At 33.1% G+C, this 25,302-nt stretch overlaps 1 protein-coding gene across 4 annotated transcripts in view; it reads right to left on the bottom strand.

The window, feature by feature from the left end:
* Positions 1–25,302, bottom strand: part of WDR17 (WD repeat domain 17) — a 64,335-nt gene that overhangs the window by 9,969 nt on the left and 29,064 nt on the right. For 3 of the 4 annotated variants that reach the window (XM_027456379.3, XM_072037283.1, XM_072037284.1), the window contains 19 exons: positions 22,339–22,590; positions 21,582–21,704; positions 21,045–21,232; positions 19,717–19,885; positions 17,797–17,888; positions 16,631–16,713; positions 15,843–15,929; positions 13,248–13,412; positions 12,595–12,797; positions 12,337–12,486; positions 12,118–12,248; positions 10,207–10,332; positions 8,230–8,385; positions 7,887–7,951; positions 7,366–7,498; positions 5,800–5,891; positions 4,775–4,874; positions 3,571–3,710; positions 1,127–1,147 (listed from right to left, as the gene is read on the bottom strand). In XM_027456379.3, the coding sequence (XP_027312180.1) occupies positions 1,127–1,147; positions 3,571–3,710; positions 4,775–4,874; positions 5,800–5,891; positions 7,366–7,498; positions 7,887–7,951; positions 8,230–8,385; positions 10,207–10,332; positions 12,118–12,248; positions 12,337–12,486; positions 12,595–12,797; positions 13,248–13,412; positions 15,843–15,929; positions 16,631–16,713; positions 17,797–17,888; positions 19,717–19,885; positions 21,045–21,232; positions 21,582–21,704; positions 22,339–22,590 (2,476 nt within the window). The remainder of the gene's footprint in view (positions 1–1,126; positions 1,148–3,570; positions 3,711–4,774; positions 4,875–5,799; positions 5,892–7,365; positions 7,499–7,886; positions 7,952–8,229; positions 8,386–10,206; positions 10,333–12,117; positions 12,249–12,336; positions 12,487–12,594; positions 12,798–13,247; positions 13,413–15,842; positions 15,930–16,630; positions 16,714–17,796; positions 17,889–19,716; positions 19,886–21,044; positions 21,233–21,581; positions 21,705–22,338; positions 22,591–25,302) is intronic. The other variant, XM_021277737.4, reaches the window with a different exon arrangement.

Genomic DNA, 25,302 nt, shown 5'->3' on the forward strand with positions numbered 1-25,302 from the left:
ACAGTTTTCCCTTTACATTCCTTCTACACAGATGAGTTTACTGGGAGAGAAAAAAAAAAAAAAGGGCTATTTCCAGATAAGATCAGAAGAGTCTATTTTTGGTACAATAAATGAGGCTTAAGATTTCAATCAATAGCTTACTAAGGCCTAAAGAAGGAGGTTCTACCTCTTCCTTCCCTTAGATCTCCACTTCCCTTCCATTCTTTTATCTTTTTGTTCCAGTTTTCAAAGGCATCATCCCATCCCTCATCAATTTCTCTAATGCACATATCATCACAAGGTAGGCAGATCCAGGTCACTACCTTGCAAAAATCGATTTTTTTTTTCTTTTTTGAGAATTTAATTTCTAGATTTTTTTTTTAATGTTGCTTTAGGTGGTTGAATTAAACAACTCTGCAATCCTCAAGTGTAAGAACCACCTCCAAGTGAGATGGAAGAATACATGAGCAGGGATTGGAAGGGAAAGCAGGACCTCTCCCATTGAAAGAAAGATGGTAGTGTGGCTCTGTCCTTAAACGATATCCTCAGTCAAACCGCCAGAAGTTGAGGGTAAAAGGCTTTTAGAACACCATGACATCAGTATAAAACATCTTTCAGTCATTCAGAATGGCTACAGCTTCTGTGATAAAAAAAGATTATACAAAAAAAGAATGATACCTATTTTCATACTTCTGATTAAACACAAAAAAATGGGCTTTAGCAGACTGATGTTTCTGAAGTATTCTCTACTTCTTACCATTTGTTTACTTCCCCATCCTACTTTACACAAAAAGCAGCCGGAGAGAACACACATAAATACTAGCAAATTATTTTTTAAAAAATCATATTGGGCTTTAAATAATTAATTATTCGTATTGTTTTATGTCTCTTCTACTCATGCAGGCATCATTTCTCCTGTGACCCACAAGACTGACTTGCCACTGTGTAAGGCAAAATCTTCTACTGAGTTCCCCTGGCTTGTCAGAATGCAGTCCTTGGCTAAAAAGTGTAAGTTGCTGTCTAATATCTGCTTTCCACCCCACTTCCCATCTATGATTAAATAATGAGGACACATTTTAAATTTATTTTTAGCATTAGTGAAGTCACACACTTTTCTAATCTCTCCTTCTAGAAAGAAGCATAATACCTGTATCCAAGTGATGGAGAGCTAAAAGGAAGACATTGAAACAGTAATGAATAAAACTTTGTTTTGTATTCTTAACTTTGTATACAGAAGAAAAATATAATAGAACATCTACAAAAGCAAATCTAATAGCCAGGTTAGCTGACTGTGTTTAAGAAAAAAGAAATCTTTCCAATGCCTTTTAACAACCTAACAAACCTAATGCCAAAAGGTCTTTGGAAAACGTATTATCTTATTATTATTACTATTATGCAATAGCCACTTTTCTAAGATACAGAAAGGGCCTTTCAGAATATAGTATATTTCAAAATTTTTGACTATTTTCAAGATCAGTTAGTCACATGTACTCAACTTCAAATGTAGTAATTTTTTAAGCGACTAGAAACTGCTCAGCTGAAAACTGAAATCAAATGTTTATTACAAAAAAAAAAACACACAGAACAAACCTCATATGATGGCTTAAAATTGTGTTATGTGGAATGTTTTTTTAAGAATTGGATTGTAAAAAAATTACAATTAGCCCCAAGAACAAAATAAGGTGTCTGAGTCAGGATATGCAAAATTCAGTGTTTCAAGTGAAATGCCACTAGCCTTCTAAATAGCAGAACGAAGTTCATTTTAGCAGTATTTAGGCACTACACACACATAAAATGAAAACGGTCTTATTAAGTTCACTCATTTTTCCCAAATGCCCACTTTTTTTTTCCCCCAAGGTTGCAGACTTGGATTGGTTGGGAAGGGTATGCATCTTTGATTTTGACTTTTTTTGTTTGGATTTTATATTTTAGTGCTTTTCTAAAAAACATTCCATCAATAATTAATTTCATTAGCAATTGGCCTTCTGGTATTCCCTGAGGAATTAATTAAGTTAATTAACACAATTGTTTCTCGGCAATGAAACGCTTTTGACTGGTGGATTTCCCTAAGCATAATAATCAGTATAAAGAAAAAGCAAGGCCTTCAACGAATAGCCCAGATGCCCTCGAACTCCAGCTTCACCATTCATCATCTTATGCATGCCGATGACTAAAGAATACTTATACTATGCTGTTAGCATCTCTTTATTACAAAATATAGATCTCTGATCTTTTCTACAGAATGGAAGAATACACTGTAATGGCTGCAAATCAGAATCAAGGATTGCATGGTATAGCTGTAACAGATACTCTGTATAGCATATGGAACATGCTGATAAATCCAGATGTATACTTGGGCAACATACACCAGACTAGTTTAAAATTTTATTACGTGTACCTATATAGACTGGGATGTAGACATGCCATAGGCTTGCAGAAATTTTATATACATACTTACATGTAAAGGCTGTACTTTTACTAGTGTTTCTTATAGCACTGAGATCAAAACAAGTTTTAACTATGGAACTGGATATATACATCAATTGTGAAATACACTTTAATAGGAAGCACTGCAGGTGAAAAATAATCTTCACAATGAATGCAAGGAGAACAGAGAAACAGCTTCAGAGACTTTAAAAGATGCAAATGGAGTTGATGGAACAATTCTGTTAGACTTGGTGCAATGTGGACATGCTAAATCATTACGATTCCAAAGTAGCAAGACATCCATTTCTTATTATATCCTTTTCTGCATTGCTTCTTTTTCTAGGCTAAATGCTCTGTAGAAATGAGTTCCACTATATTTCTCTCAGGCTACCCCCAGATGCTTGAGCAACTACCAAATTCAGCAGCAAAACTGAGTCTTGATTACAGTATCTGTTTAAACACATGCTGTTTACTGAATGTCAGTTTTGAAACACTGTACAGCTTCCAAATATAGCAAGATTTTCTGTTTCATTGGTGGACAACAAACAGACACAAACTTCAAAGTAAAACAACCATGAGGAAGAAGAGAAAGTTTAACAGAGGGATGAAGTTTCCCCTACGTGCAGCAGAGAAACTACCTACTCCTGTGGAATTAAATAGTAAACCTGTTTCATCTTTAGATCTTGTCAGCTGTCCTATATATCCAATACAGATGTAAAATAATACGTCAGCCTCTCAGGGTTTTATATTGTAAAGCAGGTACTTAAAATCACTTTGCAAATCCTACCTGAACTTCTGTGCTTATTAACTTTATAATTCAATTCTAGCCTTACTTTGTCTGAAGCAGTCATTCTTACTGAGTACAGACTAGGACTTACTATGTTAGTTATTGCCTAAGTACGTACCTAGCTTTTTCAGCACATTTTGTACTCCAAATGACAAGGACTCTTCTCTCCCTTACAATGCATACATAATGTATTTTGAGATTAAAGTGGAACACTTGCATTCTCCATGCTTCATAAGTTTAATTTTTACTCAAGCAGACATCTATCTACCCACAGTGGTCTGGCATATATATAAGTATCAGAATGAGAAACACCTTAATTGTTTTGTCAGGGGAAAAAAAAAGAAAGAAACCTTCTTTGGATTAAAAAAAGTTCTTACCATGTTGTTACTGTCATACACTTTCTTGCTAGTAATTCTAGGGCATAATGTGTTGCTTGCGCTGCATTTTCTCCTAAGACAGTACCCACACTGATTGCCAACTCCAGTTCATTTCCACGAATCAGGTTTGCCATCGCAAGCTTGCTCAATGAAAAAGTTACATCATTAAGGGACACAAGCATTTTTGTGGATTCACTGCATTGAGCATATGACATTCATCCATGAAACTGCCTTTTACAGGACAAAATAAGCATTAATTAAAGGAACTTTTATATAAAATTTGGGCCTCTTGAATGAGACCATGATGTACCATGTGTACTAGTTTTCAAATAACCAAATAGATTTCCTTTAGCAGAAACTTCCTTTATTGAGATTAAATGTCATACATAACAAGCATGATAGTGTTTCCTTTTAGTCCTAGGTAAGGACAGTAGTATTCAGAGTACGTATTTCCCCCTCTTTTGATTAAATGGGGAATATAAAAAACAGGAATGACTCTCCTGTTCATATTCTCTTTGGGTAACTGGAGTACCTGATAGGGATAATAGCATATTAAACAGTAAGAGACTATACAAAACTTGAAACGTGTCTGTTTTGAAATACAGGCATTAACTGATTATTGCTTTCTCTCAACAACATATTAAGATGGAATTTTACTCATTTGGGGGGACAGAGAAGGAAGAACGTATTGGGTCCACAACAACAAATTCCAGTGGAAAGTCCATGAGGAAAAGAAATAATATGTAAAACTACAAACAAAAAAAATAATGTTCCTCACACATCAGCCATATTTTTGGGCTGATTTTTTTTTCCCTATTTACTTCATTTATATTGCAAATTTGATGGACATTATATTCATTGTAGTACAATGAAGTTTTAATTCTGAGTAGGTCTTTTTAGTCAGCATAAACAGTAAACAATAATACTTATGTATATATATAAGGTACTTATGTACCGCATATTTTCTGATATGAAAAATACTTTATTTACTAAAATTCAATTAAACAACAACAACGTATGTTCTGTGCATGAGAGAAACCTTGTTTTAAATTCAATCATGGGAGTTCTGCCACTAACTTCAATACTGTAAGGATCAATATAAATAAATACAGAGCAAATAAGTTTAGTTAGTAGAATTTAGAATGTGGCACATATTTGAAAAAAGTGTCAATATGTGGAGATGTAATAAGAAAATCAATGTTACCTCTATATTTTCAACAGCCAGATGGCAACATGCTGCAAGCACTGCATGACCGTCTTGGAAATACCATTCTGCCAATTCTTTACTGACTTTTTGAAGGAGCCTGCAGTAACAAAACATGAATTCAGCAAGATCACTTTAGGGTTGCAGTTGTTTGGTTCTGTATTTAGATACAAGTCACATTTGTTTATGTACCCTAAAATTTTTTATATTTGACTTACATATAAGGACACCACACACAGTCAAAAATGTAGCTGGTTTGAGCTGAATTCACCTATATTGGTGCACATATATTGGTGGGTCAGTTTCACAAAATCCACACCAGCATTGAAATGTCTCTTCAGACTGAGTGAAGAGAGATCAACTGTTTGGATATTTATTCTTTACCCAGGAAGACTACATAAATATCACTCCAACTACTCAAAAACTGTGCATGTAAATGAAGTAGCTACACAGGCTCCAAACTGTTTTTGTTACTATACATACAGCATGACAATGTGATTTAAGTTTTTAAGTGTTGTTCTTAACAAGGAGAGATGTGTGGCTTCTTTGTCAGCACACACAAAGAAAATAAGTCTATTAGTGTAAATTTTAGAAACTTCACTGATGAAAACCAGTGAAGCCTTCAGACGAAGATGCATAAAACACAGGGTCTTATAGATACTAAGTCTTACTCTACATTTCCCAAAAGTTCTAACGTAAAAAAACTAAAAATCTAAGAATATTTAAGTGCATAGGAATAGTGCAGCTCCTCAAAGATCAAGAAAAAAAAAAGATACTTATACAATACTTATATAATATTTATATAATACATATGACAAATGCAACTAGAAAGGGCAAGTGGGGAAATTATACACTGTAGCATCAGCTGTAACTGTCTCCCTATTAACTAAATACTAGAAGATGTAATATTTTGTTGTCAAATTCTACATTGCTGTTGCCAAATTAAACCACTAAGGTTTATGTTTCTTGATGACATTATATACTGCACCAAAATGAAGCTTTAGTTATAAATTAGAAAAGCTTACTCATTATAATCATCTGTATTGTTTAAATCAGAATGTGAAGATCCAGTTGTTGTGGAGAGTGGTGACATTTGTATATTTCCCTCACAAGCTGCCTAGAAGTGAATAAAATGAGAGATTCATTAATGTCCCAATCAAAACTGACATTAAATGTTATTTTCAAAGATAAATTTGAGATCTGTAAAAATTCTAAAGCCCAATTATAACAAAGGAAATGTTTAGACCAACAAACCTATACATAGCTAAATCTTAGCCTGTTTTTATGTAGCCATACAAGAAATTCTACAGAAGCAAGAGACCTCTTCCTCCCTACACATTTGATTCTTCCAATTTTTCAATAAACTTCAAATGGACAGTGAAGATTGCAAGCTTGATTTTTACTCTCCTAGGAAAAAGTGGCTTAGAGTGAAGGATGAACTGCATGGCCACATAGCCAATCCATTCAATCTGGAAAGTTTATATAGTGGCATAAAACAAACCTCTTTTGTTTCTTGAAATACATTATTTCTAATGTTAAGTGAAAAGAGACCAGTGTGGCTTAAAAATGAAATTCTTTCATGCCCTTTAAGGTGCAGCTTGTATAATGCCATTAAAATTCAAGGCTCAGTTAAAATGGTAATTAAGTCCTGGGATTTTATTGCTTAATATTATCTGATAAAACATTCGAGACAAAGACTACTCTGTTAATTGTAATAAAAGCAAACCCTGTAATGCCTGTCTTCCAAAAATTAAGTGAAGATATTTTTAAAGTGTTAAGGTGCTTTCAGGTTCACAATTTATAACTTGTTAAATTTAACAAGATACAGATAGACAGTTTCTAAGGGACCAATTCACGTGCATTATTATTCAAGTTCCTAGATATGAGCCAATTAAACACTTGAGAACAGGTAGGCATGAGAAAACGTGCCAGGTACATATCTTGACAGTTTATTTAACAAGCTGTACTAAGCAGACAAAGAAAAATAATAAAAAAGAATAAAATGACAGGGAGAAAGAGTGAAACAAAATATCAGTCTTGCATGTTTTGTGCACCCTTTAACTTGTGCTTACATTAGAAAGCAGAAGGGACATGTCCCTCTTGGTAATAGGTTACACTATTATTTTCTTGCATTCATTTAAAAGTTAGAATCATAGACAGAATCGTTGTTGATTTCCTATATTGATTTCTACTGTAATTGAATGGTTTCACCTGAAGATTCTAGAAGAAGCAGTATACGCAAGACCTTCGTAGAAATGCAAGAGAAATCCTACATGCCTTAAAAGTTAAGGGCAGTTCCGACTGATAAAATCAAGTTAATTTTTTACGTTAACAAAAAACTATATCAGCTCTCATTATAGTTGTTTGACTGCACTTCAGAAGAATCAGACTTAAAATCTGTAAGCATGAGATACCTTCTTACAATTTCTGAGTAAAAACTGGCCAATAAAGAATGAAAGTGAAGAGTAGGGTTTCATTATTTAGCCATTTTGCAAATGTGAACAGAGCTAGCCTTTTAAATATGCTTGTCATCTTCAGAATAGAAATGAATACATAAATGCTATTGCATACACTGGTATATGTAATAATACCTGCACAACAAGCAGAGCCTCTTTAAGCTGGCCTCTTGAAGTAAAGAAAGAAACTAGTTTCTTTACATCTCCAATAGCTATACAGTATGGGATGACATCATCATTTTCTTCCTGAATCAACTGATCAGCTCTCCTAATTAAACAAATGAATAAACAAACAAGAAAGATCTACATATAAAATTGATCATCAAACTTTATGGTACAGTTGTTAGATGAAGTTCAAGTTCACTGAAACATCTACTTTACCAGATCTTAGAAGACTTCCAAGCTGTAAGAATACTGCTCTCTACCGCATAATAACTTTCCAGTCAAACTTGTAATTTATGTTTAACATTTTAACTTGATTTACATACCCCCAAATCATTGTTGAAATCCCTTACAGTTCCAGCCCAAACCTTACTGAACAAAACATAACATCACTATAATCTTGTCAGAGAACCCAAGTACTACAGATATCTTTCCTACTTACGTCATTTTATGAACAGAATTTACAATTCAGCACTGTATTTTTATCACTTTACCTTTGCATTAACTTCCTCCAGTATTTCATCGATACACCAGGTGCAACTGAGAGAGCTTTGTCCCACTAGAAGAAAGCAGGAATACATTTTATCTGAGCAGTTTATTTTGGGAAAGAGCTGTATTTTTAATTATATTTCATGTTTCTTCCATTACAATAAATTCATCAAAAGGTTTAAAATATTAATTAGCTATTTATTAGTCTGTGTATGTTAAAAACAATATATCTGAATCAATTAGTTCTGGATTTATTATCCCTTTTGTTCCTATACAAGCTTTGCTTGGGTAGCTGGTTTTCATAAACTTTTGTATTTTATTGTTTTCAATAACGGTCTGATATTTTACCTCTCCAAGCTCTACCATCAGTTCACAATATCGCTGAATTTGTCCTAATCTTAAATGTATTTCTGCAGCTTCTTTAAGCCTTTCCTCTTTGCTTGGTGCACCGATACCACCTCCAAACTTGGACATTTTTACTGTTGTCAGTTCTTGTGCTTTGGACTGATAAAAAAAAAAATTAAAGAGTACACCAGTTGGTTTTCTGTGATGAAAACAAGTTTTCTTAAGAATGAATTTTAATCAAGCATTACAATAAAATATAAAAGCTATAATATAAGAAAGAATCCTTTTGAGAAAATACTAATTCTAAGAGATTACAGTAAAATGACAGTGAACTATTTATATCATTATAACAACTGTTAGTATTTTGATGCACATATGCATTTTCCTTATCTTCCTTTCATCTTTTACATATTTTCATTTCATTCTCAAACATTTTCACATATGTAACACTAAGCCACCCAGTTGTCCACCATAAAAATCTCAGTATTTTTGAAAATATTTATGAATGGAGCTGCAAATTAAATTCCAGCATAGAGCTGGAAATGACTTATTACTCTTACAATAATTGCAAATAAAGAAAGAATAATTTCTGCTAAGAAAGGCAAAGCATCTTTTTTGTTTGTTTGTTTTTCTTTTTTAAACAAACAACATTACTTTCTTATTTGGCAGCTTTATCTTCTTTGTCATTTTTATGTTAAAATTTCCAATAAACTAATAAATCAACTTTGGTTGCTAGAAATAGAAAAACAAAAGAAAACAAACAAACATACAAAAAAAAACAAAAAGCACACTTGCTCTAGGCCTCTACTTCCTCATGAAATGTCTAGTTGCTGCAATGTCATCACCCAGTTTCCTAACAAAAAAAAGATATTAGCAGACATACAGAGGATGTCAGCACTACCTTATCCCTACTTTCTCCTATTGGGCTTAAGCAGGATTCCAAATCGACAAAAAGGTAACAAAATGCTTTTAATTGATGGGAACATTTAACCACAGAGCAATCAGCAATTACTGCTGTTATTCTGACTCACCTATTATAAATTCACAACATCAGTTACATGGATAAGAGATTGCTTAAACTGCAGGGATCAAGAATGAATTTCTTCTTCATAGGCTAGCTGGCTGAGATAAATGGTTGTCATGTTTTTATTTTTGTTTTTTCTTTTGTCTCTCTCATAGTATTACCAAAGTAATTGCTATAATTATAGTCAATATCACCAGTAGAAAATTTCCATCCCTTCAGTCATTCTTTAAGAGTCTAGTAAGTTATGCAAAAGAGACAACCTACGACAGCAAACATCAGGTAATACCTGGCAGGTATTTAATCCTGTGCGGGGACAGTTAAACATGTTCTAATCCATATCACTAGATTGCTTTCCTCTATTTCCTCTATTTCCAGTCATTAGAGCATAGGATTGATTAGTTTCTCTGAGAAGTCCCTGAAAGAACCACATAGCCCCATATTCTGTACAAATTGTACATCTGGTTGCATATTCAACACATGCAACTACAAATAATTCTGTGGCCTGGCTCTGGAATTTCACAATAGAGTCACTCTTAAGCTGTGTATTTCTATTAATGACAGGTTCTTTCTTTTCCACTCCTCCTTCCAGAGAGCCACAGAGCATATTTGCATATCTCTGCTGCCTCTCCTCCATTTTCAGACATGAATTCCTGCCCCTGCATCTGAACACAACTACAAACTTTTGTGTTTATACAAAGAATTTAATTTCACTGAATAGGGAAGTACTCTATATGTAGCCTAGCATTTTAACACTGAGTATGTATGAAGTCATGCAGACTCACCTAGATGCCGTTGTTCTAACAGATTAATATTGCACAGAGAACTGATAATACACAAATATCTTCAGGCACGAGATAAGTTCTGATCCTTTTGTAAAGCATCAAGTGCTAATTTTAAAGAGTGAAATACTGAGTGTATTATTAACCATTTTCAGGTAATGTTTACTACTCACTTACCATTCTAAATCTAATGAGATGTTTCATATGCATAATTCCTTTGCAGTAGTTCTGTGGAAGCAGACTATCATCCTGTCCTTTTATTACAGCAACTAAATCCCACAAATTTTTGCTGCCTCCTGGAGGCTAGAATTGTTAGGGAAAAAAATAAAGTTGAATTACAGTAATGTTCAAGAGAAATTAAACTTGTAAAAACCTTGAAAATACTTCTCAGTCAATTTCAAGAAATGTAATTTCAGACCATTTTAATATTAGAAGCTTTACCATGAAGACATGACAGTTCAAGACACTACAACCTCTTTGTTTTTCTCAAAGACTTAAAGACACACTAGGATTCATGAATTCATGTTCTTGCTTATGTGTGGCCACAGCTGAGAGCTCATCATTAGAGCTCTCTCTTGTGCTCCCAAGTGTTTACTAGCTACGTGGTGGTTACTGCAGGCATAAAACAACATTCAGCTGCTGGAGTGCAAGACCTACCCAAATAGTTGTTTACTCTCTTTTGTAGAACAAAGGTATGGGTGAGGTAAAGAAACAACTTCAAGTCTGAGCTGCCACAATTCAGTTTACAATACTAAAATCTTAAAATAGACACATATAATAGTATACACACAAAATTTTGCAGGTCCTCAATGCAAATTTTTTGTTGTTGAAATTTTAAGCATTCATATAGGTCTAATATTTGAATATTCCCCTCTGTAAAACAAGGATGATGGCTTAACGTTCAATGAAGTCTAGAAATGAATGAGTCATTAAAAGGATAAAAAGAAAAAATATTACAACTTTGACCTGAAGGAGCTTTTTAAGAATAACAGGATACATGTTTAGAAGCCCAGTCATTTCTGAGCTGGTAAAAAGCAGAGAAATGTACTAGAAAAAAAATAAATCACTATTCTCTTTTCAATTTTCCTTTTTCAATCCATGAAAGCTGTCATTTGACTCACAATAGTGTAAGCATAACACTTAGCTTCTGGACTCTAAAAAGCACTGCACAGAGATGATCAAAAAAGTTTGTTGTTAGAAAATTCTAATATTCCATAATAGCTTTACTCAAGAATTAATGGAGGACATCCAAATGTGTAACTTCTGTAAAACAAAGAATTGCATTAAAAATATTTTTAATAAAACAGTCAGGAAATTTCAGGATTTGTAATTGAGGAAAAGTGTTTCAACATTTTTGAATTATACCTTAAACTTTAGCCAGAAATCAAAACATACATTTGTTTGAACATACTGAAAATATTTTGTATTTTTTGTTTGATCTTTGTAGATGGGCATTCACTTAAATAACAACTGTCTGACACAAACTGTAATTTCTAGGACGCTTCTGCCCTTTTTCTATGTCAATTTCAGCTCCCATGTAGGTAAGCACTCACAGGTATCTAGTAGTTTATAATTTTAACTGAACTGCACAAAAAGGCTGTAATGATTTATAGGAAATGTTACTGTGCAGTGGAGCAAAATCACTAGACGGATACTGGGGCATGAGTGATCCACATCTCCCAGCAGTTCGGGCACAGACACTCAGGTAGTTCAAACCTCATCCAGAATGGAGGTGTTCCTTTAATGGATTAAAATAAAAAAGTCCAATGTAGTTTCATAAAATGTATTTTTTTCATTTTCTTCAAAGGAAGATTCTAATTAAAGCAAATTATTCCTATGACAAATTAAGCTATTCCACCTATCTTCCTTTATGAAAGTTTGATGTTCACAAGTGACAAATCAGTCATGGATGTTTTACAAGCAGAATTGTTAAGAGAGCTGATTTCTGCGTATTTTTGAACTTCCTTTAAGAGAGAAAATGGTAGAGGAGAAAGCTACTTTTGTTTTAGAGATTAACTTTAGAAGAGTGCGTAAAGAACACTGACAACCTTAACCTGACTGACATCCTTAAGTTTGTAGAATACTTACTGAAAAACATTCTGAAAACCATCTTAGTTTCTTTCCTCGAGGATTTCCTGTCAGTTTTTCCACTTCTTGCTTAATATCCCTGGAAACTTTACCACACAGCAAAGGAGGAGCACCAGATTCCACAGCACGATCTAACGAACACAAAGATTTAGACTTTTTTTTTCCTTAAGTATAGTAACATACAGAAAATTAAAAAAACTGTATATGCAATTTACTTACCTATATTACCAATAACCTCATCCCAACATCTATCTGCTAAGATATTTATTTGTATAGGATTTACAAGAGGTGTCAATGACCAGAGTCTCACAGTGGAGTCCCGAGAGCAAGAAGCCATAGTAAATGGACGACTAGGATGACATGTTAATCCTAGTAGAGAGAGCATTTAAAAATATAGTCAAATAATTAAGTTTATCTAAAAGCCAGTTTGATTAAAATTTATTTTAATACAGAAATAAAACATATTTAAAATATTACCATACACATCTGCACCATGATCATAAACTGTGTCCAAACACGTTCCATCTCTTGTGTCCCAAACTCGAATTGTATAGTCCCAACTGCCAGATATTAGAAGGTAAGGAATTTCAGGATTCCACATCAGTCCCCGTACTGGAGCTGTATGTCCACTAAGAATATTTATACAAGCATCCTGCGTATAATCCCATATTCGAACAGTACTGAAAAAGGATACAAAAGATTTATGTCCATCAAAAGATTTATGTCCACCTATCTGAAATAAGACTGTCTCCAGCCAGCATTTCAAACTTCAGAATATTTATTTCTAGGAATATTTATTTTCAAATAATTCCTCTTTCAAGACCAAAGCTTGCACCTGTATCTTTAAATGTAGGATAAGCATGTAGTATCATCCTTGCCTCACTCCTGTTACTAACAAGCATCAGGCACTTTCTGCTGTTGGGAAAGCATTTGGAAAAATGCATTGATACAGCAGTTGTGACAAATTTAGATAATTATTCTGCTGCCAAAACACTGCGTTAAACTAACGGAAAAGCAACATTTAATTTGACCAACACAGAGATTTGTACCATTATTCAGTGTTTTTTTAAGGTGCCAGAAACAGTGCAACTAAAGATCTTAAATTTTCCTAATAGTTCAGATATACACACCCATCATCAGAGCCACTGCAGAGGATTCCTTCTCTCAGAGGAGACCATCGTACATGAAACACCTTTGCAGTATGCCCTGTAAAAACTTTCAGTGGCTGATCAGAGCTGGTTGCCAAGTAATAAACACGAACATTTTTATCCTCACAACCAGTAGCTATCATATCTCTGCAAAATAAAACAGGAAAATCAGTCCCTGGAATCATTAAAAGTATTTTCAAGGGTTTTGAGTTTAAAAGTAAGTATGATGCATATTTTACAATTTGCTTTTAAAGTATCTTATTTTGCTCCTACTTTATGATGTCACTACTGATGAGCATATTTCAGATTAAATCAGAAAAAAAAAGACCAAGACCAAGATCCATTAGTTACAATAGGGAATAGTATTTGCGCTACAGTCTGACCAAGCATTTCTGAAAATAGTATACTGTATTCAGAACTCAGCACAGAAGTATTAGTAGATTGAACTACCGTATAACTGGTTTTGACAACAAATTCTCATGTTGGTATTAGCAATTATCTGCAAAATATTGCAGTTGCCTCCTAAATATTCAGCTTAGCAGTCATTAAAAGGAAGCCAATCTAACCTCTCCCTTTCCTGTTATTGAATATCTGCTCTTCTCCATGCCTCGATGGCCAGCACGTGTAAGTCAGCTTTCAGCTACCAAATTCCCCTGCAATGCTTCTCCCTTAACACAAACTTGAGTTCAAATCCTGGTGTAAAAATTTATATTAAAAATTCAACACAAAATTGTCCATACCTGCATAAAAAAGACAGTCTGAAGACAATTATTTTTGTTGCTATTTCTGTTGCATTAGGAAAAAAAATGCATTCCTATTATTACATACACTGAAACCTCAGTTTGCTGCTTAATCTCCTGTATGACAAGTACAACTCAATTTTATAACTCAGAAATCATTTGACAACTGTATTCCTTGCATTTTAGTGTATTTATCTAAGAAAAGAAGTGTGTTCTTGTCACACTCAAATGACATATTCTAAATTAACTCTTAAACTTCTTGTAATCCTTTGGTTAGTCTATGTAATGACGTCTGTATTTGTTTTTACATACAGTTTTTTATCACGTACTACATGTTTTATAATTTACTGAAATACACAGAGAAGAACAAGTAAAGAAAAACATTGACCCTCACAGACTGTAACTATCTTAACACATAGGTTTCTACAATTCCCATAAAGTATGGGTGAGTGAAACAAGTAGTCAAGGAGGGTGAGTCCTAAAACAGACGTTTTTTTCCTCTTCTCTTTTGAAACTTTATAGACACTATCGGAACGAACTATGTATTAGGAAACTCACCAAGAAACAAGTTGACAAAACTGAAAATTCAGAAGAGATGTAGAGAACAGCATGACTACTTTGTCATCGGAAGTAATTGAAAAAATCACTAAACAAAACCCAAATAGTAGAATGTGGGGTATTCTCAAACAATCCTTTGAAAAAATATTTAAATAAGCCTTATATTGATAGATTCAGTTTTTCAAATATTATTTTTTGTTACTCAGGAAGAATGCTGCAACATATTTTCAGTGCTTCTTTTTATCAATTGTTAAGATTACATAATGTACAAACATTTAAAATTATAGTGTGTTACTTCAAGTTATGTTTTGATTCATCTTCAGGGAGTTGATTTCAAATTAAGCATATAATATAATAATTGAAGAGCTGTAATACGGCTCTTATTCAGCTACACATTTATCAACTATTGCCAAAGTGTAGAGGCATACTAGGTTCCTTCTGATGACATTATGTGTGGTATTATTAATATTATTAATAATATTAATGTGGAATTTTTTACTTCGAAGAATTGCAACTTATCTAGACATAAATTTTCTTATAGCTACTTACAGATATTTATCACTATCAAAGCGTTCTCGGAATTGGACAACCACCAATAATTAGACATGTATCAAAACCATATTAAATTTCTTACATTAAGCTTCAGTTCTGAGAAGGATCTAACAGCATATTTCTAACCTGTAATTCTGTTCAGTACAGGTTGCCAGAACTAGAAGTACTTATTTTGCATTGTTATGTTTTTGGTAGAAATAAATATCACCCGAGGGACTGAAACTTACTGTCTCAGGCACAATATCATTGACATAATCACATTCATTTCAGGGTTGAAGTTGGTATCTCTTTGTAACATGCAGTGCTCTAGTGGATGTCCAGGGTGTTCAAAAGTAGCTTAAGAGATCCCCATGCCTTATTTCATTGCAGTTTATGTATCTCCCAAACCTTACAAAGTGGTTATCTCATACCTGGTCATATAGGTTTGCCATTATATGGAATTAAAACCAGAGATGTTTTCTTCCTGATAGTACAAAGATAACCTTTTTAGAAGTTAAATAGACTGTCTTACACAAAAAAATAGAATACCGGACAATGAACACTACTGGAAATGAACACTACTGGAAATGCAGAGCTACTATAGACATCCTACTGTGAAACAGAAACAATTTCGGTGCTCTAATATAACAGTAAGTATCATATTCTAAAATCAATAATTTTGTGTTACTTTATAGCATTAATCCAATTAAATAGTACGTATCAATTATTAGGGTTAATTTTTACTCACTTATTGTTTTGACTCCAATCACAGCCAAACACTGCAGCTGGATGTTTGTACTTGTGAAGAACCTTGCCATCGATGGTTCGAATAATACTGAAACCAATCACAATAGAATATTAGGAGGAAAAAAGCTACCATTCTGAGTAGGCTATCCAAAACTCAAGTTTGATTATACACAAATAAGCTAAATAGCAGTAACTTAAAAAAAAAAAAAAAAAGCATACAGAAAGAATTTAAAGAATGTGGGCAGAAAAGGAAAAAAAAAGGTTTGAAAATGTACTGAAAAAATATACACAACAATGTTCTTGCTTGACATTTGATCATTTTTGCAAATAAACTATTATCCTCCTGTAGTAATACAATTGTAAATTTAAGTTTGCTCTGCAATAGTGATTTCTAGTCCTTGAAATAACAAACTTTAAAAAAAAAAAAAAAACAACAACAAAACAAAACAAGGAAGACAAGAGGGATAGCTTTTTGATAAGTGTCCTCTATGCCTACAGGTAATAAACCTAGAAGAATATTCTTGGCTAATCAGTAATCAGTAATCGGTAATCGGTTTCAGTATCAAAGTGAAACTACTCCTTTTGAATACAATTCCTTTATTTTTTCTTAAAATCATGAAAAATATAGCCTAACAATACAGGAGATTTATATACACCAAATTTTGGCCAGTGAGAACGGTTTTAAAATTAATCACTGATGGTGCTGCCAAAGTTCACTGACTTGAGATGTACATTTGGTGTTTTTTTTTTTTTTTTTAATTTATTTTGTTTTCTTCCAGTAACACTCACCAAAATCCATCACCGCTGCAGGTTGCTATTCTTTTGGAATCTTTATGACTCCAGGCAATGCAGAAGATTCCATTCTTTCCATGCTTCAAAAAATGCAAAATACCTATCAATAAGAAATAATTCACCCCTTTTTCTCTTATCTATTGACTCATCTGCTTTATTTTGTTCTCCTATGGGTTTCAGCCCATTTTTCCCAGAAAACCGGGACTGAGGACAGAGGGACAGAGACCGTAAAACTGTCCTACTCTCCAGGAACCAAGAGACAAAGAATGAGCAACTCATATGAATCTGAAGCCTGAATAAAGGTTAGCTGCTTGTTCTAATAATGATGTTAGTGGGAATGAATAATTGTGGTATGTGAAGACTTAACTGGGGTACGCATCAGGACCAGTGTTTGAGAACAGATGTTTAGTAGCACATTCCAATGTTCTACATGTTAAAACTTGAGAACTTCTAAATGTTTTTGTTGTTGTTGTTCATTTGCTTGCTTTATTTTATTAAAAAAGGTTTTTCTCCATATCAGTGTTCTTAAAGAGCACCCCTTTCCTCCAATGCAGATATTGTCACAGTTAACTATGTCTGTCTAACATAATATTAGAATATATATACTGAGAATATACAAAATAGTACAGAATACTACATTATTAAATAGCTCTTTATGCCACTAACTACTTATGGTACCACTTCAGGACTTGTAAAAGCCTGCACATATTACAGGTAATACAAGGCAAGATTGCAAATAAACCATACTGTCTAGTGTGCTGCAAAATGCAGCTTCTTGGTCTAGACTTCAGGGAATTAAATTTTTTGGGGGGGCTTACATTTTAAAATATGGAACGTCAATTCACCATTTTATGCTTTGACGTTTGTATGTCCATACACATTTAAGAAAAAATTGTCTTTGCTTTTCCTATGTATCGCTACAGAAACAATTTTAAAATGATGGAGACCTTCTGGTGCTTCACCATTCTCAGGTCACAAATCTAACTCCTAGGAAGTAAGAAAAACTTCACCTGCCTCAGAGATAAGCTGGCACCCATATCAATCTTTCTACACATTTTTGTTATATCGTCTTTTAAGAACACGTGACAGATCATCATTTATTGGCATTAGAAGGAATGACTAACTTATATTCAATAGACAAAGGAGAAGCAGACTCATCATACCTCACTGAATCGGGTTATCACTTTGCCTCTTGGGACATCCCAGATGAAGCCACCATTTCTGGATGTTGCACCTGCTATGCAGTTCAGATCTCCTTTAAAAAAAGACATTTATAAGCTCTCATAATAAACATAATATGAAGTCATCAATGCACAAAAACAGCAGTTTTTCCATGCTTTAAGGCCAGCATTTGATATTAAGTCTCAAATAACAGTTTCAGCAAAAGCCTGACCTATGTTTCTGCATTCCTATTTTGAACAAAGGGCAAACCAGAAGTTGAATAGTTGCAAAAGTATTCTCAATGCCTGCTGAAACCTTTGCAACTAAGGTGACAAAAAAGTCGTGTCCATTATGCATACAACTGAAACTGAAAAACATATAGTCTCAATATTTCAAGCTTGAAGTAGAACATTTGCTTTTAAAGTTCCATATATACTAAAGACAAATCAGGGAGAATGCTACAGGTCACATAACTTGGGCCTAATCCAACAGCCACTGGCTCCTCCCCACCCCAATGATCATCTATGCCAGTATAGCTGTAATGTTGCTAAACAACCCTATGACACAGGTAAGTTTCCACTGTTGTTTTATACTGTACTTCAGAGGCAGAAAAGGCAATCCATACAGGAGGAGTCTAGAAAGCTGTTTAGAACATACATACATAGAATGATAAGAGATTCAGATAGGAGAAAGTCAGGGGAAAAAAAAAAAAAAAGAGGTATCACCACGTTTAAAGGTCTTCTGAGACCAAATCCAAATGGTGGCATGCATTGGATTATATTTTAGGAATGGAGAAATATGATGGTACAAGGTGGAGAGGAAATTGCTGGGAGTATGGGATGTGAAAGAAACAAGAAAAGTTTTGTCTGGAGTGGGCAAAAATGAAGTGTAAGGAGCCAAAGTTAAGAGCAGAAGTTTAAGGACATACTTTCTATTGGCTTAAGTTTACTTTTTTAATAATTTAGAATACAAAAACACCCCCATTCTTCCCCTCATCATCATGAGCAAACTATTCTCTTAATGCAAGATACTGAATTTAAACTGAATTTAAATTTCGGAACAAAATAACACAAAAGATGGAAAAACATATGTGATATTGTCATAATTTCCATGTAGCACAAAAAATTATCTGTGAAGAGGAACATGGTGTAAGATTTTGTCTTTTTTTTTTTTTTTTTTTTAAAGTGCCATCTCATTTCACTTATACAGACTACATTAAGCTTCCCACTAGAATCATAGGAGAGCAAAGCACTGAGCTGAATTTAGAATTAAAAAAAACAAACAACTGTATCTGCTGTCCAAAGAATTAAATCACAAGAAAGCCTTCTTATCATCAACTACTGACATCAGTAACTTTATCAGAAATGTACTTTCAGGTTCATCTAAATGGATTGCAAAACAGTTCTAACAAGAAAATTTCCTACCAACTTCAGTGGCTTCTCTAAGGAAGAGTAGACACTTTGTGGAAAAGCTACTCCCTATCCCAAAAATAATAATGAAAAAAAAATAGAAAAGTAAAAGTGGAGCTCTTCAGTGATTAGAATACTACCTGAAGAAGGATGAGATTGAACTGAACACATATATTCCACTTTTTCAGCATAAAATAGAATTTAAATTCCTTTAATCATTTGCCTACTGTGCATAGGAAGCCTCATCATCTCTGTAATGCAGTGCTAGAAAAACTTTGCAGAGCTTTGTTCCTCTAGTCTCAGTATGAAAGGCAGAGATCAGTCCTTATAATGGTGAGCTTCAACGAGTTCTGAAGCACTAGTTTTTTTTACAAGTTTTACAGATATTACTTCAGTTATGTTTATAAACTTTTAAGACAACCTCCTACCTAAAACTAATACTTTTATAACACAAATTGCTGCAAGTCAATGCTAATTCAAAGAACATTTAGACCTAAAGTAAAATATTCTTACCTGGAGCCCAAGAAATGGAATAAATAACCCCCTCATTACCAGGAGATGTGTAAACTGCTGTTAAAGTATTTATATCCCAAACTTTTATTGTGCCATCAAATGAAGCTGTAGCAAGAAGATCAGGGTTATCAGGTTTGAATTTGCAATCAAAGATGGTCTCAACATGTCCCTTAAATGAAACAAATATTGAATCCATTTTTATTACTTTTTTTTTTTCTTCCAGAAGTCCAACTCTACAACAAACTCTAAAATAAACCATATTATACTCTATATGTTATGGCTAATCAGTAAAAATTAAAAGACATAAAATAGCTTAGACTATAACACTCCTTCCCTTCATAGATCTTTATTAAAAACAGAAACATTCTGCCTTAAAACAACAAGGTGATGGAATGCCAGGGATGAATTAGCATTGTCTGTTGAAAATGAGTTGCTAAGAATATCACTAAAAAAAACACTAGACAAAAGCAAGAAAAAATAAATTGTAAAACAGAAATAATTTTGTTCTTCAGGTATAAACGGACTGAAATAATAAAGCTCTGTATGTTGATTATATTTGAAAAAAATGTACTAGCATTAGGGCAAGTTTTCTGTATTCTAAAACAGTCTGTTCTATTGAAGTTTAAACTTCAATCATTCAGAAGTTTTGCATCTCAACTGCTTGTTTTCTCAGATATGGTCCTCGTTAAACTTGACATACGCATGAAAAATAGATAATATAAAAACTGTTAAGCCTCAGGTGCTTTACAGAAAAAATCTATTAAAAATTAACACGGAACATTAACCTCTATTCAAACACATACTGGAGTACACCTGAAAATTACTGACATTTTTCAATGCAAAGGGAGTACGGAAAGAGGAAAAGAGAGAAATCGTCAAGAATAACCAACAGACCAGTGAAGATGCTTACCTAATATATGATAAATTCAGTTTTGAATTTCTGCTTTAAAAAAAAATATTAATTTGGTCTTTGTCATTTTAAACTGAGGGACCTCACCACTTGAGTGGCTTTTATTTTCTCTCAGATTTGACTAGAACCTTAATTCTGGATTATAGAAAGCCATTTAGGTAATATTTCAATGGAGATGATGAAATTAAACTAAAGTTTTAGCTAAAAGAATTAAAACAAAAGCAAAACAATCACCACCACCATAACACCCTTAAATCTTTACTGGCTAACAACAAATTTAGTCTCTTTTTTAATGATAAAACTTGTTTAAGATTCCTATAAAAACTTTATTCCTTTTTTTTTTCCTATTTGTTTTCTGCTGTTAAAAAAAAAGCTATATAAGCAAAATTGTCATTCCTAAGACAGAGATAAGACATACCAAATCTCTAAGGAAATCCCACTTTCTGGCTCCCATGTCATAAAGGCCCACACCACCATCCATGAAACAACAGACAGCATGACCAGGAGGAAGAGAAAATGCTTGGTTTGGGGTTAAAGTTGGCGGAGGAACAGCTTCACTTGTCGAGGATGTATGATGATTTTTAGTTGGAGATAGTGATAAAAATGCTTAAGAAAAAATAGAAACATAAGATTATTTTTTTAATTTTCCATTTAGCCATAAATAATAATTATATAGAGGAAATTGCTTTGTATTACAAAGAGATTTAAAAAGGAAAAAGAAATGGACAATTGCTGTACAAAGCCTGGCCTACTAAAGAAGGACATTATAAAGAGCTTGATCCTTTACACATTCATTTGTCCCACCCATCAGCACCAGAGCAAGCACTTTGCTTAATTAAGAACTAGAGAGCCAAGAAAAAGTTTTCAGAGATCAACTTGGGTATACCAAGATTCACAAAAATATTTTCTAAACTAACTTCTAACTGTAATGAATAACAATCAAATGTAAACTTACACTTCTTCTTTGGAGGAGAACTTAGTACATGCAAACCATGGAAACCCGTTTTCTTCAATTTAAAATTATCTATAGGTGTTGTACGTGAAACATTCCAAATACGTAACACACCAACTTGAGAATCTGTGGTTAAAAAAAAAAATTTTATTTTTTTAATGTATACAGTCTGTTTAAGCAAAAAAAAAAAAAAAAAAAAAAAAAAAAGACAATGAATTAAACTTAGAATCCTAAACATATTTATAGGCAGGCACAGTTGTCTCTGTGGTAATTTCACTATTAACAATAGCAATTAGTAACATTAGTTATTTAAAATTCAGCTGATAAACTCTATGGAAACTCTCTCTTTATAAAAATAATCTCATAGTTTCATTTTCCTTATTTATTGGTTCTCCTACCTTAAAACTATACTACCTTGAAACTACAGTATAGAAAAGAAGCAGGAAAAAGGAAAAAAAAAACCCTTCTGGAAATAGAGAAAGAAAAGCAGAAGAACAAGAATTGGCACCCTTCAGTGCAATGCATTCCTATTCCCTAAAAAAACTCTAATGATATTGCTTAAGTGTGCATAAGGAAAACATTATTTGTACCCCACAAATAGAAAATACGTAAAAACTGCTTATTGTCATTTCATGTTCTTTTCCATACATCTTTTTCTTTGTACAACACATGTATTCTTTAATTTGTAGAAATGTTAAGAAACAGAAGACTCAGTGCTATATTCACTACTTTTCCATAAATCAGGAAAGAAAATGCTTACCTCCAGTTATAAACATTCCTGGTGCACTAGAAACCCAGGCTAAACACTGAACAGATGCTGCTGCACTGGGAAAATTAAACGTTGTGATACAGGACAGAGATTCAGAATCAACTAGTCGTATGCCATTGTGTAAATTAGCAACAAGAAGGTAATCAGTTGACAAAGGGTCCCACTCCAGTGCTGTAACAGGATCCTCTTCATCTGTTCCTTCAAGAGACTCTGGTCTTAAGACATGTTTCTGATTTTTAGAGCCTTTAAGAGTACGAGAATACAGTTATTTCAAAATGAAATCAAATATATCCTTGAGATATTTACAAGGATTGCAAATCTAATTTTTGTTTCTCCCTGAAATTGTTAGCAGCTTGCTTTACTGTCTGTACCAGTGAAATCAACAAAGCTGGCATTGCAATATTTGACTTAAAGTAGACCTAGCTCCATCAGATATGACTTTTGTTTTTTTAATACAGCAGAAGATAGAAACAACTTTCAGATTTATCAACAGAATTTTATACTACAGAAAAATATGTTAAATATACATTGTCCAAATAATTTCCATGAGCAAAGAGGTATGCAGCACAGTTGAACATGTGAGCTATTTTAGTATAAGCAAATATGCATAACAGGCGTATTATATTTGCACAACAGCAAATATAGGCAAAAGAAAAGCAATGTGAACAAGAAAAAAATTGTAGCAAAGTAATGTTTACAAACAATTGCTTGTTTGTAAACCAAAATTTTTTGGTTCTCCAAAACTACCTGTGCAATTATGAAGCATTCATACATTTTAAAGCCAGAACAAGCCATTAGATATCAAATTTGACACCTGCATAACAGATAACCTTGTATTAAGAAAAAAATCCACTATTTTGCACCACTTTTCTAGAAATAATTAATTTACATCTTCAACTATTCAGTTTTAAATCTACTTTTCAATTTTAATAACAAAAAATATAATTAATCATATTTTGATAAATGCCAAGGCCTATTAGTTAATGATTGACATAGGGATATGGTTTAGTGGCAGATTTGGCTAGATTAAACAGTTAGACTTGATAATTTTGGAGGTCTTTTCCAACTTAAGTAATTCTATGATTTTGTGTAGAACAAAGCCTATCCCAACTAGAACCAAAAAAGAAACAATGTTGATCACGGTGGAACATTCTTAATATTAAAATAACTTATTTTCTATTAAAAATCAATTTTTGTACATTGTATCTGGCATTAACTTTATCCATCAATTATCAGAAATTGAGCAAATGAATTAAGATTTTACAACTAATAGCTGCATAAACTGATTCCTTCATTCCACTTGTGTTTTTATACAAGAAAACTGCTAAGGTGTAGTCATCTCTTCTCAAGCATCAGGAATAAAAGCTCATGGGAACCCCTAACTGTTAAATTTTATCTTCTATTAAAAGAAAGCAATTGTATTGTGAATCATGTGATTGAGTCACCCGTGATTTAAGTAAGCTGTACTTAATTCTGAGAACAAATGAAAGGTAATCTAGTATAGAACACCTGGTTCTAAATGACTGCACTGTATTTCTTTAAATAGGTTACTAATCTTAAATCCTTGCCTGTTTTTTCTTCACACTAAATGTTCTGCTACAAAAATGGATAATCTGGAATTAATTAAAAGAAAGTATAACTACAAGACAAAGACCTAAGTAGTGTAGTCTGCTAATTATTCAGCAGTGACTCAAACAGAAAGACTGGATTCTTCAACAAGTCAACACACTGCACTCTCAAACACTTAACAGGAAGCTGTGGATGTTCAGGTTCTCTCTAGAGAGTGTTTTGTAGAATCAGTAAGTGTCCACAATAAGTGTATTTTACTTATTCTGCAAAAGGACTGGACCCTTTAAAAGAATGGAAAAGGAACTTTTTTTTTAAATTGATTTCACTTAGTGTCTAACTAAGTCCTGGTCCAACAAGCCATTGTACACATTTTACAGTAGGTACATGAGGGCTGAACTTTAAGCTCAGAATGCAAAATATTAGCTTACTAGCCTGTACTGGATACTGCCAACTCCCTGCCCATCTCTCTTTTATTTTATTTTTTATTTTTTTTTAATAAAAATAGTAAACACAAAGGACCTATATTTAATCCACTGACATCCCTTTGTTTGAAGTACTGTTATTTTTTAAAAGCCACCAGTTACAAACATCTGATCAATAATGACTATAAATTGTAAACTAGAAAACCAAGGTTGGTAAAATTAGTTAGCTTACATAAGCCTACATTTTCAATTATATCCAAATGTTAAGACATCCTAGTAGTTCATGAAGGTGCAATTACATTTAAAGAACTAGTCATTCATGAAGATGTAACCACAGTAAGGGTACTCATAGGAAAAAGAAACTAGGACTTGCCTGTGTACTTTCAAAATCATTATGATTGCTCAAATGTCATTGTCCTAATTACAGGAACATAATCCTTTGAAATATTCAATTTTCTTACTGCATGCAAGTCTGGGCTTTGAATGGCAGCAATATGGTATTTCAGTTAGTGCCTGGTCTTGAATACATCTGAATTTGTCAAACTAATTCATCCCACATAGTAAAACTTGCTACTTAGCTCTGACAATTAATTCGTTAAGTGGACCTCTGCAGATCCACGATTATTTGTTACTAAAAAAAAAAAACAAATAAAAATCCTATTTGACTAAATTATCTTACATACAATTCATTAAAAGAAGTATGTTCGGAATTAAAAAAAAACAACACACACAATAGAATCCAACAGAAAATGCATTAATTTCCTTGAAAAATTTTGTAAAAGTAAAATTTTAAATAATTTAAAAACTAAAAATTGAGAAGTTCATTTTCAAGTGTCAATTGCAGTTCCAAATAACTTAAGAAGTAACCTGCATTATTTATATCCAGGAATTTCAGTGGAAAAGTTCTGAAAAAAAAAATCACTCAATTGCATATAAATGTACAATTTGTTGGAAACCAATAATT

Source organism: Anas platyrhynchos, chromosome 4 (assembly GCF_047663525.1).
Source record: "Anas platyrhynchos isolate ZD024472 breed Pekin duck chromosome 4, IASCAAS_PekinDuck_T2T, whole genome shotgun sequence".
Lineage (NCBI taxonomy): Eukaryota > Metazoa > Chordata > Aves > Anseriformes > Anatidae > Anas > Anas platyrhynchos.